This window comes from Hylobates moloch, unplaced genomic scaffold, assembly GCF_009828535.3.
Source record: "Hylobates moloch isolate HMO894 unplaced genomic scaffold, HMol_V3 SCAFFOLD_3, whole genome shotgun sequence".
Classification (NCBI taxonomy): Eukaryota; Metazoa; Chordata; class Mammalia; order Primates; family Hylobatidae; genus Hylobates; species Hylobates moloch.
Window position 1 is genome coordinate 18,757,018 of NW_026652278.1, and position 13,412 is coordinate 18,770,429.

General features: G+C 42.6%; 2 protein-coding genes across 2 annotated transcripts in view; both read left to right on the forward strand.

Annotated features, from left to right (window-relative positions):
- Positions 1-13,412, forward strand: part of ABLIM1 (actin binding LIM protein 1) — a 339,056-nt gene that overhangs the window by 72,649 nt on the left and 252,995 nt on the right. The gene's annotated exons all lie outside the window — the stretch shown is intronic.
- LOC116483274 (peptidyl-prolyl cis-trans isomerase A-like) lies at positions 2,672-8,518 on the forward strand. Its single transcript, XM_058435993.1, has one exon. It carries the CDS (start codon positions 6,020-6,022, stop codon positions 6,509-6,511), a length of 492 nt encoding a protein of 163 aa, XP_058291976.1. The 5' UTR covers positions 2,672-6,019; the 3' UTR covers positions 6,512-8,518.

Sequence of the window (13,412 nt, forward strand, 5' to 3'; positions counted from 1 at the left end):
GAAGAAACAAAACCTGCCAGCATTTTGGTCTTGGACTTCTAGAGCCTGTGGTATTTTGTTGTTGTCATCTCAGCAACTAATATAGTGTTTTTAGCCAACAAATCCTGCTTTGTTCCCCCGCTGCCCTCTCCAGGGATGGAGGAGGGAGGCATTCCCTGGGTGGAGCCTTGGCAAGGAGCCCTCATCACTGGATCCTAAAACCTGTGTCTCTGATTTTCTATAGACACTGGGGCTATCAAGGAAAGATTTTTGACTTATCTTGCCAAGTTCTAAACTATTTGGATATCAAACTTGGGTAAAGACCTAGTGTAGGAAATCAGGGAGGCTGTAGTTAGGAGAATTTCACAGGCATGCAGAAGTAATGTCATGTAGGATGCTAGCTGAGATGTGTGGATAAGCATCAGTTGCCACAGTGATGGTGTAATGGCAATAAGAGTCTGGAAACTCTGGTTTCCCAAAGAAACTGACATCCTAATAATCTCTTATGATCAGAGATCGAAATTTGAGGTGCCTTGGTTTGGTTGTACGAAGCTTCATACATGGAAATCCTTCTTTCTGTTGGATGTGTTTTATTTCCAACAGAAATAAAATGCCGTTGCATTGTCTCCAATGCCATTGCATTATCATTGCCATTTCCAGCAGCAGAATTCTTTAATTTGAAAAAGTTGTTGAATTGTAATGGACCCAGTTCTAACCTAAGTTTCAGGTTGGTGACTTTGTATAATTCATTGACCCTCTGTGTCTCAGTTTTCCTTATCTAAAAAGGGGGATAATTATGGCTGCTCCCCAGTGCACAGATACATTATTTTGATGTTGTGGGAGTGGGGTTTGAATTTGTAGAAAGAGAACGGATTTCAAAAAGGCCTTTTTCCCCCATTTAATTTGGTCTTGTGAAAATGATGTAGCCTCTCTGAGCCTCAGTTCTCTCCTCTACAAAATGGGGATAGTAATGGTTACTCCAATGGGGGGGGCGTGAATATTATTAAATGAGAACGTATGGAGAGCACCTTACGTTGATTCCTGCATGTTTTAAGGGCTCTATAAATGTTAGCGCTTGATGATGATATTTTAAAATTATTGAAATTACTAACAAAAGGTGAATTCGTTGCTTTAGATACTTAAGTATTATGCTGTCCCTTAAAGGGGCATCTGCCTAACAGGTGGTTAGTTGACCATTTAGCATGAGGCTAACGGAAAGGAGTGTAAGATTTAGGACAATGTACGGAGATGTAACTAGAGAATGAGGTCTTGTTTCTTTGACCTGTAAATGCTAAACTCTCAGTACATACCATCAAGCAGGCTTCCTCTAACTGTAACATGCACATAAATTCCCCGGAAATCTTGTTGAAATGCGAATTCTGATTCAGTACGTGGAGAGTCCGGGTTGGGTGCTGACATTGTGCATTTCTAAGAGGTTCCCAGGTGAGGGCGCTGCTGCGGCTCAAGGTCCGGGTTTTGAGCGGTGAAGAGAAGATGGTAGAGCCAGCTATGATCCCAATCTGTAAGTTTCACTTTTTATCAGCCAATTACTATTGTCTATCAACTTACATTAAGCTTCAGAAACATTTCATTTTGACTTTTCATGTCAAATTCCCCAGCTCTTGCTACTTTCCCCTGGCCTCTCTATTTAGTACTTAATGTCTTTTTTTTTCTTGTTTAAAGAATAGTAACAACAATGACTTATATTTGTCAGGAATTAGGAACTGTTTCCTTAAATTTTCACAACATCTCATGAGGTGGGTATCATAATTATCCCCATCTTACAGGTGAGAATACAGAGGCACGTATAGATAAAATAAAATAACTTGCTAAATCACCCAACTAGTGAGTGGTAAACCAGGACTATTTTAAGAGTTTATTTAAAGGAGCCCTTTTGTAAATGAGAATCCCCAGGGATAGCTGGCATAGTACACCCCCCTTATCAGTTGTTGTTATGCCTCTTTAGGTTTTTGTCACATTTTAGAAAATGTAGAGCCCCCCTTCCAGGAGCCAGCAACTGTGGCATTCATCCAGAATGCAACCCCAGGTGACTGCAGAGTCTAGGAAGTCCGTGATGTTTTCTCAGAGTGGCACCCGGGCCAGAACCCACACGGCTCAGCTGTGGTTTTCCATCTTTCGAGTGAAGGCTGTAAGAGTGAGGGTCACAGCCAGCAGACAGATCCTGTAGGGTGTGTTCACATCCTTTCCACCTGCTTCTTTCACAATTTGAGTATAAATTCAATTTTTATCAACCGAATATTATTTTCTATTGATTTACTTCTGGAGTACTGACTTCTGAAAACTTCAGAATATTTTTATTTTTCGTCTTACATAGGCAGGGCTTTTGCTACTATTCTGCCTGTGACCTCTGTGTCTAGTACTTTAAAAATGATTAAAGGCCGGGCGCGGTGGCTCACGCTTGTAATCCCAGCACTTTGGGAGGCCGAGGTGGGCGGATCACGAGGTCAGGAGATCGAGACCGCGGTGAAACCCCGTCTCTACTAAAAATACAAAAAATTAGCCAGGCGTGGTGGCGGGCGCCTGTAGTCCCAGCTACTCGGAGAGGCTGAGGCAGGAGAATGGCATGAACCCGAGAGGCAGAGCTTGCAGTGAGCCGAGATTGCGCCACTGCACTCCAGCCTGGGTGACAGAGCGAGACTCCATCTCAAAAAAAAAAAAAAAAAAAAAAAAAATGACTAAAATAGACTGGACATGGTGGCTCATGCCTGTAATCCCAGCACTTTGGGAGGGCGAGGCAGGAGGATGGCTTGAGGCCAGGAGCTCAAGACCAGCCTCAGCAACACAGCAAGAACCCAATCTCTACAAAAAAAATTTTTTTTGTTTTAAATCAGCCAGTCATGGTAGCATATGCCTGTGTCCTAGCTGTTTGGGAGGCTGAGGTGGGAGGATCACTTGAGCCTGGGAGTTCGAGGTTACAGTGAGCTATGATCATGCCACTGCACTCCAGCCTAAGTGACAGAGCAAGACCCTGTTTCTGAAAGAAAAAAAAAAAAAGAAATAAAAAGAAAGAAGAAACGCTTAAAATTATATCAGCAACAACACCCTACCTGCCAGATTGCACTTATATGGCTGTGGGCTGTGCGAGGAAGAGCTGCAGGGGATAGACCTGAACCCTGTGATGGATGACAGGGACACGTCCTGTAGGGGCTGTGTGCTTGGCGATCTGGGGAGAGTGCATGCATGGGAGCACGTTGCTCAGAGCCTGTGGCTGGTCCACCCCTGCCTTGGCTACTCATTCTCTCGCTTGCTCTAGTCACTTACACTCACAGGCCTTCATTTTCCTCATTTCTAACATGAAAGGATTGGGTAGGATGGGGATTTTTCAACGTGTGTGTTTATTTTTAGCTATGGAACCCTTTCTTTAGATGAAGGCTCACCTGGAAGCCCAGAAAATAAAGCATAAGAGCTGAATTTTCTTTGGTGAAAGTTGGACCCAGAACCAACTCTCCGCCTTCCCCGCGCTGCATCCCTCACCAATCCTAATACAGCCTCCTCCTTCTGTTCGCTAGAAAACAGCTGGCCTAGATAATAGGAAGCCTCCCTTTAGCTTCCACACTGTGCCTGTGAACTCAAAGGAATAAAACATGGGGTTTCAGAAAGCCACTGTTAGGGGGGAGTATTTGCTAAAGGCAGTTTTGTTTTTAACTCCAGTGGCTGGTTATTATAAACCCTGAAATGATTCAGCAAGATGTCCTTGGTGTTGACTTATTTATTTTGCAAGGTTTAAATGCATTTTGTGTGTGTGTGTGAGATGGAGTCTTGCTCTGTTGCCCAGGCAGGAATGCAGTGGCACCACCTCAGCTCACTGCAATCTCCGTCTCCCAGGTTCAAGCAATTCTCCTGCCTCAGCTTCCCGAATAGCTGGGACTACAGGCACCCCCACCACGCCCGGCTAATTTTTTTATTTTTAGTAGAGACGAGGTTTCACCATATTGACCAGGCTGGTCTCAAACTCCTGACCTTGTGATCTGCCCGCCTTGGCCTCCCAAAGTGCTGGGATTACAGCCATGAGCCACCGCGCCTGACCCGTTTTTTTACTCTATTATTAAAAAGACTTTATCCTTTTGAATTTAGACTTTTGTGACTGAAAGTTTCTTGTTTTGGGGATGATGGGGGTAAGGTTTTTTGGGGAAATATGGAAGATCATTGCAAGGGACAAAGTAGAAAGGTTTTGTTTGTTTGTTTGTTTTTGACAAGCTCTATAATGTTGTGATGCGTATTGAGCAGACAAGCCCATCTTTGCTGAAGCAATAATCTTGGAAGAGACAAAAGTTGAAAGGAGGCAGAGACAAGACACGAAGAGTTTCAGAAATCTTTGAAATCTTTGAAAGTCTTTTTGAAAGTCTTCAAAAATCTTTGAAAGTCTTTGGAATAATTAGTTCACTTGAGACTATCAATAAAATGCTTACTTTCATTGGAGACTAGGTATGAATGTTTTACTCTCAGCAGAATTGTTAACTAGAGAGGGTAATACAGAATGTTAAATAAATTTGAAGTCTCCCAAATTAAACTGGAGAGCTGAATTGAAGTCAATGATCTGGAGTAGCATTCTTATTCTCAGTAGAATATGGCATATTTTCTCTTCCCACTGACTTTGAATGAAGCTTCCACGGAGAAGGTGGTGGAACAGCGTAGACGTAATACACACTGAGTGAACAGTGCAGGAGAGAGACAATGATGTAGTAACATTTCTTGGGCAGGTATGTGTCTTCTAGGTGTTTATTCTGTTTTCCTACCCTTTCACAACAACAAAAATCTGTATTGAATGTAGCCTTCTGGGTATAGCACAGTCAATAAAGATCCTCTTTCATTCTCTGGGGGTGAAGCTATGTGTGGAATATTTTGCAATTGCTGTGGTCATGTATCACTCATGTGCCAAATGAAAATGGTAATGAATGTGGAAGTTATAAAAAATCCACACTATAGCAAGTCATTATGATTTAACCCAATGCTTCATCTGTTTACAATGAAAGAACGTAGAATCTCCTCGTTCTGCAGTAATTTGTTTCCTTTTAGACTTTATCACTACAACTTTTTCAAAGGCACCGCGAGTGGAATCCCCTGATTCCTACAACTTATTTGCATCAAATGAGTCACCAAAGAGAAATGCCTGTTGTTTTTGCAGGGAATACGGCATGCATTTTAATCCTCTCTAACATAGCAGACTGGGAGGGAGTGAGAGGCAGAATGAAATGGATAAAAGGGAGAAGAGAGAGACACAGAAAGTCCATCACTGTAAACTTCTTAGCTCTGTATGCAAATGTAGAAACTGTTTTATGTATACCACTAAGTGCATTCCGCTTCTAGTTATTCGTTTATATGAAAAAATTCATGCAGATAGCAGCATTGATATTAATTAATTGGCATCCACGTATATTCTTTCAGCAGAGCTACAAGAAGAAGCTGTGAGAATGTTGAGGCAGAGCCATTGATCACGTCTCATAATAGCACAGAGATCAAGACATACAGACCCGAGTTCGAATCTCTGCTCTTCTGCATACAAGATGTGACTCTGAAAAAAGTTACTGTCTTTAGCCTTAGTTTTCTCATCTTTTAAAGAGGGATTCATAATTGTCCTTATCTCCTAAGGTTGTTAGAAGGAACAATTGAAAGATGCATGTCAGAAATGTTTACTATAGTCAGAATAACTATTTGAAAAATATTAGCCAGGGCTGGGCGAGGTGGCTTGCACCTGTAATTGCAGCACTTTGGGAGGCCAAGGCGGGAGGATCACTTGAGGTCAGGAGTTCGAGACCAGCCTGGCCAACATGGTGAAACCCCGTCTCTATTAAAAGTACAAAAATTAGCTGAGTGTAGTGTTGCATGCCTGTAGTCTTAGCTCCTTGGGAGGCTGAGGTGGGAGAATCACTTGAACCTGGGAGGCGAAGGTTACAGGGAGCTGAGATTGCACCACTGCACTCCAGCTTGGGCGACAGAGCAAGACTCCATCTCAAAAAAAAAAAAAAAAAAATAGGCTTTTGCAGACGCTGCCGCCACCAGGAGCCCTGTAGTATCAGCCATGGTCAGTCCCACGATGTTCTTCAACATTGCCGTCAATGGTGAGCCCTTGGGCTGTGTCTCCTTTGAGCTGTTTGCAGACAAGCTTCCAAACACAGCAGAAAACCTTCGTGTTCTGGGCATGGGAGAGAAAGGATTTGGTTGTAAGGGCTCCTGCTTTCACGGAATTATTCCAGGGTTTATGTGTCAGGGTGGTGACTTCACACACCATAATGGCACTGGTGGCAAGTCCATCTATGGGGAGAAATTTGATGATGAGAACTTCATCCTAAAGCATACAGGTCCTGGCATCTTGTCCATGGCAAATGCTGGACCCAACACAAACGGTTCCCAGTTTTTCATCTGCACTGCCAAGAATGAGTGGTTGGATGGCAAGCATGTGGTCTTTGGCAAGATGAAAGAAGGCATAAATATTGTGGAGGCTACGGGGCGCTTTGGGTCCAGGAATGGTAAGGCCAGCAAGAAAATCACCATTGCTGACTGGACAACTTGAATAAGTTTGACTTGTGTTTTATCTGAACCACCAGACCATTCCTTTTGTAGCTCAGGAGAGCACCCTCCACCCCATTTGCTCGCAGTATCCTAGAATCTTTGTGCTCTTGCTGCAGTTCCCTTTGGGTTCCATGTTTTCCTTGTTCCCTATGCCTAACTGAATTGAAGAGTTGAGTTAAGTTTATGATTATGAAATTAAAACTAAATAACTATAAAAAGTTAGCCCCATTTTGGGGTGGTGGTGGCAGATGCTAAGGGGCAGCATCAAGCAGTGATTAGGATAAGCATCAAGTCAGGAAATGGATTCCCATGTACTCACTACTCTTCCCTGTCCAGCTTATTGTTGAATGTAGAGAGTCCAGTTTTCTGTGTGCTAGAAATTTCATCTCAAATCTTTTTTTGAAAGATACTGATCATAAAGAGGAAAAAAAAAGAATTGGGAAGGAAGCAGGCAAGGAAAGGAAAAGAAAAAGAATTAACAGAAAAAGTGCAGCCAGGCGCGGTGGCTCATACCTATAATCCCAGCACTTTGGGAGGCCAAGATGGGTGGATCACTTGAGACCAGGAGTTCAAGACCAGCCTGGCTAACATGGTGAAACCTTGTCTCTACTAAAAATACAAAAATTAGCTGGGATTGGTGGTGCACACCTGTAATCCCAGCTACTCGGGAGGCTGAGGCATGAGAAAGGCTTGAACACGGGAGGCGGAGGCTGCAGTGAGCCAAGATCGAGCCACTGCACTCCAGCCTGGGCAACAAAGTAAGACTCTGTCAAAAAAAACCCCAAAATACAAAAAACAAAAACAGTGGGTGAACTCTGTCATCCTCATTGATTCTAAAGTAGATAGGACGGGTATTATTGGCCCATTTTACAGATTTGGAAGACAGGTGATTTGCCTAGGATCATTGGTGAGCTGATGATAGGACCAGGACAAGAAGCTGGGTCTTCTGCCTCTTCCTGGTCTGGCACATGCTGGATGGCAGCTCCTGCCTGAACTTGATAAACTGCCCTGTACAGTAGCCATGAGGTGAGAGAAGCAGCCTGCTACGATGGCCTCCCTCTCTGCAGCCTCCGTAGAGACAGGGACTACCCATCAGCCGTCTTTGTGAAAGAGATTAATTCAGGAAAATCTCTTGAAAGCAGAATGTGACTCAGAAAAAGGATTCTTCTGACATCAGTAATAAGAACCCCTCCCTGCACACATACAGTCTTTGAGTATTCAGACTTTTTGGAAAAAGCATAAACAGCCTTTGGGTATACGCTAAATTTTTGGACTGCTGAACTTGTCTTTTATATCACTCTACCATTTCTTCAGGCATGAAAATGGCTTTGGCATCTTCTCTGATTACTGATTCATCCTGAGCTGTTTTAATATTCTTGAGAATAGTTTTAGCATCCTGGGCACAGTCTCCGATTCTAGCTGCTTATGTCCAAATCCCAACTGTACTCCTTGTTAGCGGAGTGACTTTGGGCAATTTCTTTAACTTCTCACCTTTTCTCTAACTGCTTCATCTTTAAAATGGAGATGATGATGGTCCCTGTCCTAGAGGGTTATAAGAAATCAATGAGGGAATCTTTGTTCAATGCCTGCAGAGAGTGAGCCCTCGGTCAATGTGAGCTATGAACAATAATGAGGCCATTTTTTTTCTCTCTCTCTCTTTCTCTCTTTCTTTCTTTCTTTTTCTCTTTTCAGTTTATGAAGCTTTGCAGTTTATGAAGTTTATAGGACCCGTGATTTGGGCTTATAATTGAATATCATTGGAGTACAAGTTCAAGGAAAATGACAAACATTACTTTTTTCCTGTGCCTTTCTAGATAAAGTCTAGAAGTTTCTTGATTACATGAGTTTTTTCATATAAAAAGAATAATTAGAAGCAGAATGCACTTAGGGACCCTATGTAATAGGGGTTGATAACAGAAAAGCTCATGAAGTTTCATTTCCAGTCACAAAAATAATTTCATGGGACCCACCTGGAAATTATAAGCAGAAATTGGAATGAATAGTAGCACGGAGGACGTAGTTGTGGGCTATAAAGACTATTTCTAGGTTAAGCTTTCTGTTTAAGTGTGTGGTGAACTGCACACTCCTTTTATTAGGTTGGGGCAAAAGTCACCGCGTTTTTTGCCATTACTTTCAATGGCAAAAACCGCAATGACTTTTGCCCCAGCCTAATAGTTCTGGAAACTGATCTCCAACAAAGTCGTATAGCTGAGCTTGGGTTGGGACCAGTGATTTGGGCTTATAATTGAATATAATTGGAGGACAAGTTCAGGGAAAATGCCAAATCATTACTTTTTTCCTGTGCCTTTCTAGATAAAGTCTAGAAGTTTCTTCTTCCTTATTGAATCTGACCTTTTAAGAAATTTAGTTTTTATCTTTCCCAAAGGAATCATTTTTCATGTGGAATTCAATTTGCTTCAAGTTTCTGTCTCTTCTGCTTAGCTTAAAAGATGAGGCCAAGGCCCTCTGAATGTTTTGTTACTGATATCTGCTATTTTTCACTCTCAGCCCTGTCATAAATTACATGGTGGTAAGCTTTGTCTCCTATTCTGTAATTGCAAAGCAGACCTAGGCCAGGTCTTTTAACATAATCTGTTGTAAGGTATGCTGTTTGCCTCAGAGCACAGCAGCATCTGTGTTACCAGGGGATGATAGCATCACTATCAGTCATACCTTAATTGCAAACAGGGCCAAGCATGTTGGCCTATTGCAGCCATTCAGAATGTTGCAAGGCAGAAGAGAATTGTTCTCCTTATATATCCTGTGCTGGCCTTGGGCAAGTCCCTAAATTCTTTTGGCTTTGAAACTTCTTATCTTTGAAACTGTGATGGAAATTATCCCTAAAACCCTTTCCAGCCCTCTCCTTCCTCAGAGAAATGTTTTCCAAGCTCTGTTTTGTGAAAAGTTCATAGTTGTACTGGGTTGGGGGTTCTCTGGTTGAATAAATTCAGGAAATGCTTCTTATCTTATTTATCTCTTAGTTACAGGCACACTTGCATATTAATACATAGTAAGTCCATGGTTAAGAAAACTGTTTAACAATATTTAATTAAGCATTTCCCAAATACAGGTGAAGATGCAATTTTAAGCGTTTGTATTTGTTTTGCTAAGTGACAGTCACTTTCCTGTGAAGGGTTCTAGAAGCATGGTTGGGAAAGATTTCTGCTCTGTGTTTCTAAGATGACTGAATCAGATAAGGTAAGGAACACACAACCGTGTCTCTGATTTCAAAATGACATGGTATAAGCTCCATTGCTATTTAATTAGAAAGTGGTTGTGTGAGGCCGGGCACTGTGGCTCATGCCTGTAATCGCAGCCCTTTGGGAGGCTGAGGCAAGAGGATGATTTGAGTCTGGGAGTTTGAGACCAGCCTGGGCAATATAGGGAGACTCTGTCTCTATTAAAAAAAAAAAAATAGCCGGGCGTGGTGGCACATGCCTGTAGTCCCAGCTACTTGGGAGGCTGAAGCAGGAGAATTACTTGAACCTAGGAGGTCAAAGCTGCAGTGAGCTGTGATTGTGCCAATGCAATACAGCCTAGGTGACAGAGTGAGGCCCTATCTCAAAAAGAAAGAAACAAAGAGAGAGAAAGAGAGAAGGAAGGGAGAAAGGAAAAGAGGAAGGAAGAGAGAAAGAAAATTGTGCATTTTAAACAAATTTCTAAGCAGTTGGGTTCATCTCTTTTGTTTTTGTTTTTTTTTTGAGACAGGGTCTCACCCTGTCACCCAGGATGGTGTGCAGTGGTGTGATCGTGGCTCACTGCAGCCCCAGTCTTCTGGGCTCAAGCAATCCTCCTGCCTCAGCCTCCTGCGTAGCTAGGACTCTAGGTGCAGGCCACCATGCCTGCCTAATTTTTTTTTAATTTTTAGTAGAGACAAGGTCCTGCAATACTTCCCAGGCTGGTCTGAAATTCCAGAGCTCAAACTATCCTCCCATCTCGGCCTCCCAAAGTGCTGGGATTACAGGCATGAGTCACCACACCTGGCCAGTTTCTTGACTGTAATAAATCATCAACCAAATTATCTGTGGTTCAACTAACACAAGTCAAATTTGGAGGACTATGATTAGGAAAGAATCACTTTATTGCTTAACATTCAAAAAAATCAAAGTTTCAATATTGGATTGCCTACTCCCCCACTTTGCCCCTGTCCTGCCTTGTAAAAGGCAAGGAACCAATGCAATGCAGGTTATTTTTAAACTAGAACCCTATTTTAGCCCCTGAAAATAGCTGTAGCTCTGCACTTGGTTTCTTCTCTCATTTAATATCAGGTAGGAATAATACTTCGAGATTTAAAGGAGTAGGAAAAACTAGCCTCCATTATATTTTAAATGAAGGCTAACAAGAATAAAGAATGCAAGGATGAAAGACTTCCATCCTTATGGTAAAAATCCCAAGACACTAACAAAAAACACATTAGGCTAAAATATGGAATCACTATCATGAGAATGTAAGGCATTAGGTGTAATCAGAAGATTTCAGTTGATGCGACTGGCCTTTGGCAGCAGCTGACACATGACAGCTCTGCAAATGGCAAGCATTTTATCAACGAGCAATCCAGTTGTGATTCTTTATCTGGCGCCTGGTGCTACAGCCAAGTCAGGAGGACGTTATCAGAGGCACCAAGTTCCAGGCGGTAGCCTGGACCAGTGGAAGGGCACATAGGGTGACCCATGAGGATGGCTGTCTACCCGAGTCATTTCAAAACAAAACAAAAAAGCCACTTAGCTGGGGAAGAGAGTAAGCCGGGACTCTTCAATTAATCAAACTTTGTATTTGGCCAATGTGTTTCAAATAGTCTTGTTTTTCAGTGGATTGATTATAGGCCTTACATTAAATTAATATCTCACAATGAGTGCTGCTGGTTACATCTTTATTGGAGGAATTAAATGTTTTACCCTCACATTTAAAGCAATTATGCCAGTTTTCTCCTATTTCTTAGCCAATGTGTGTATCTGATGCCAGGGACATTTGTCCTAAGGGTCTTTTTCCATTTAAACTGTCTTCATAACTTTTCCAATATGCAAAATTCCTGGTGTTCAAAAATAACTGGAAGAAAAGTTGGATTGTGGGTGGTGGATAATCCAGCCCAACATCAGGGCATTACTGACGAAAGGAAAAAAATGCCTCTTTCCTGAGTCTTTCTGGATGAGGTCATTGTTTTCAGACAGCGTGTATACCTAATAGAAAAAGGCTCAAAGTCCACGGCTCGTCTCATACCAGGAGTTTGTCAGGGAACTGTTTCCAAAGCCATAATGAATAATCAGGCTGTTAGTAAAAGAAGCATCTCCAAGTTATAGTATTTTTTTAAAATTCTAGTACTGAAGAAAATAATTAAAAGCCCATCTGGATGAGATAGTAATTCATTACGGAAAAAGAGGAGGCAGAAGGCTTGGGAATAATCGATCCTTTTCTTTCTTTATTTCATGCGTTTCAGTTATTGTGAAATGATAGTGATCAAAATCTGGATTCTGGATTGTGCAGAGTGCAGGAAAATCCTAGAAACATTCTTGGCGTGTTCTAATAGTGGCTTCCCAGAAACGAGAGTTTTCAGTGGGTGTGGCGTCAGTGAGCTGATGTGCTTTTGCAAGGGGTCTCTTTAGAAGTAGTGGGAGCAGGGTTGAGAGAAGAAGGGGATGCAGAATCTGTACATGAGGAAGGTGCCAGACTCACTCAGGAAACTCCTCATTCTTCCTGTGCTGGCTGTGACACACCCACCGGTGGCACACCCCTCCCTCGGGTCCAGTTCAGCCCACAGACTCCTGGGAGGAGAGCCAGGGCCCCAGCCTCTCCTTTGAGGAGTGTTGCAGCCTTTCTGTGTGCCAGATGCCTAGTGAAGAAAAGCTGAAACCCTGGAGCTTTGTGCATGTTAATGACCTTGGAAATGACTGAGCTCATGGACCCTCATCACACCATCGGAGACTACAAAGGTTAGACCGTCCATTTGGTAAACTCAGCATATATTCTGTCTGGGGTCGACCGTGTCTTTAAAGATGAGGAAAGATGCAGGGCTTTTCCATTTGATAAAATTGTTTTACACTTATTATCATAAACGACAATCTAGTTCTGTGATAGTATATATCTGTATAAAATGCACAACTTCTTTGTCAACATATTTACAGATATTCTTAATATAATAGGATGTTAAAATCGACATGACTCTTTTGTAGCAGTAGCCCAGCTCAACTCAACCAACAGTAGGTTGGTCCTTTGGGAACATTAAAAGGCATCTTCAGTGACTGTGGGGCAAACACCTGTGATCCTATTTCTGGGCATTTTGTTTGAGTTTGGATGCCATCTCTAGGATGCTTTCCCTACAGTTGTGTTTGATGGGAGAGTTTGTTCCGTGGTGAGGCTGGCTGGCTTCAGGAGTGCTCCAGCTGGTCCTGCTCACCACGTCCAACAGAGCTGCAGAGGGTGGCCCCACACAGTCTCACAGGCTGCTCCGTTGAAACCTAGGGACTGTGGCGATCGGTTGCTGATTCCTTTGATACTGGACCCCTTAAGATAAGAGAGTGTAACTTATTTTGGTTCCTGGAGAGTAGACTCGTGGGTAATTCCAGATAAGGCAGATAGGCTGGGCCCCCTCCCTCCTTTATTTCCGATCTCGCCACTCTTCTCTGTTTCGCAGGACCTCCGGTGAGCTTGGGTTTGCCTTTGTACCCAGGACTGGTAGGACTGGGGAGCTGGGTCTGCTACACTTCACATGTATACACTTGTTAAGAGGTACAAAGGAATCCAAGTTTGGCACACGCTGTAACTGATGAATAATTCATGGTGGCTTTTTATGCCACACAGTTTTCTCCTGTAAATGAGCACGATTTTGAAAGACTATGCTGATTTAAAAGTCCAGTAATGTGGTTTCCTATTCCTCACTGGCCTGCCTTAGACGTTTACTGGAAAGA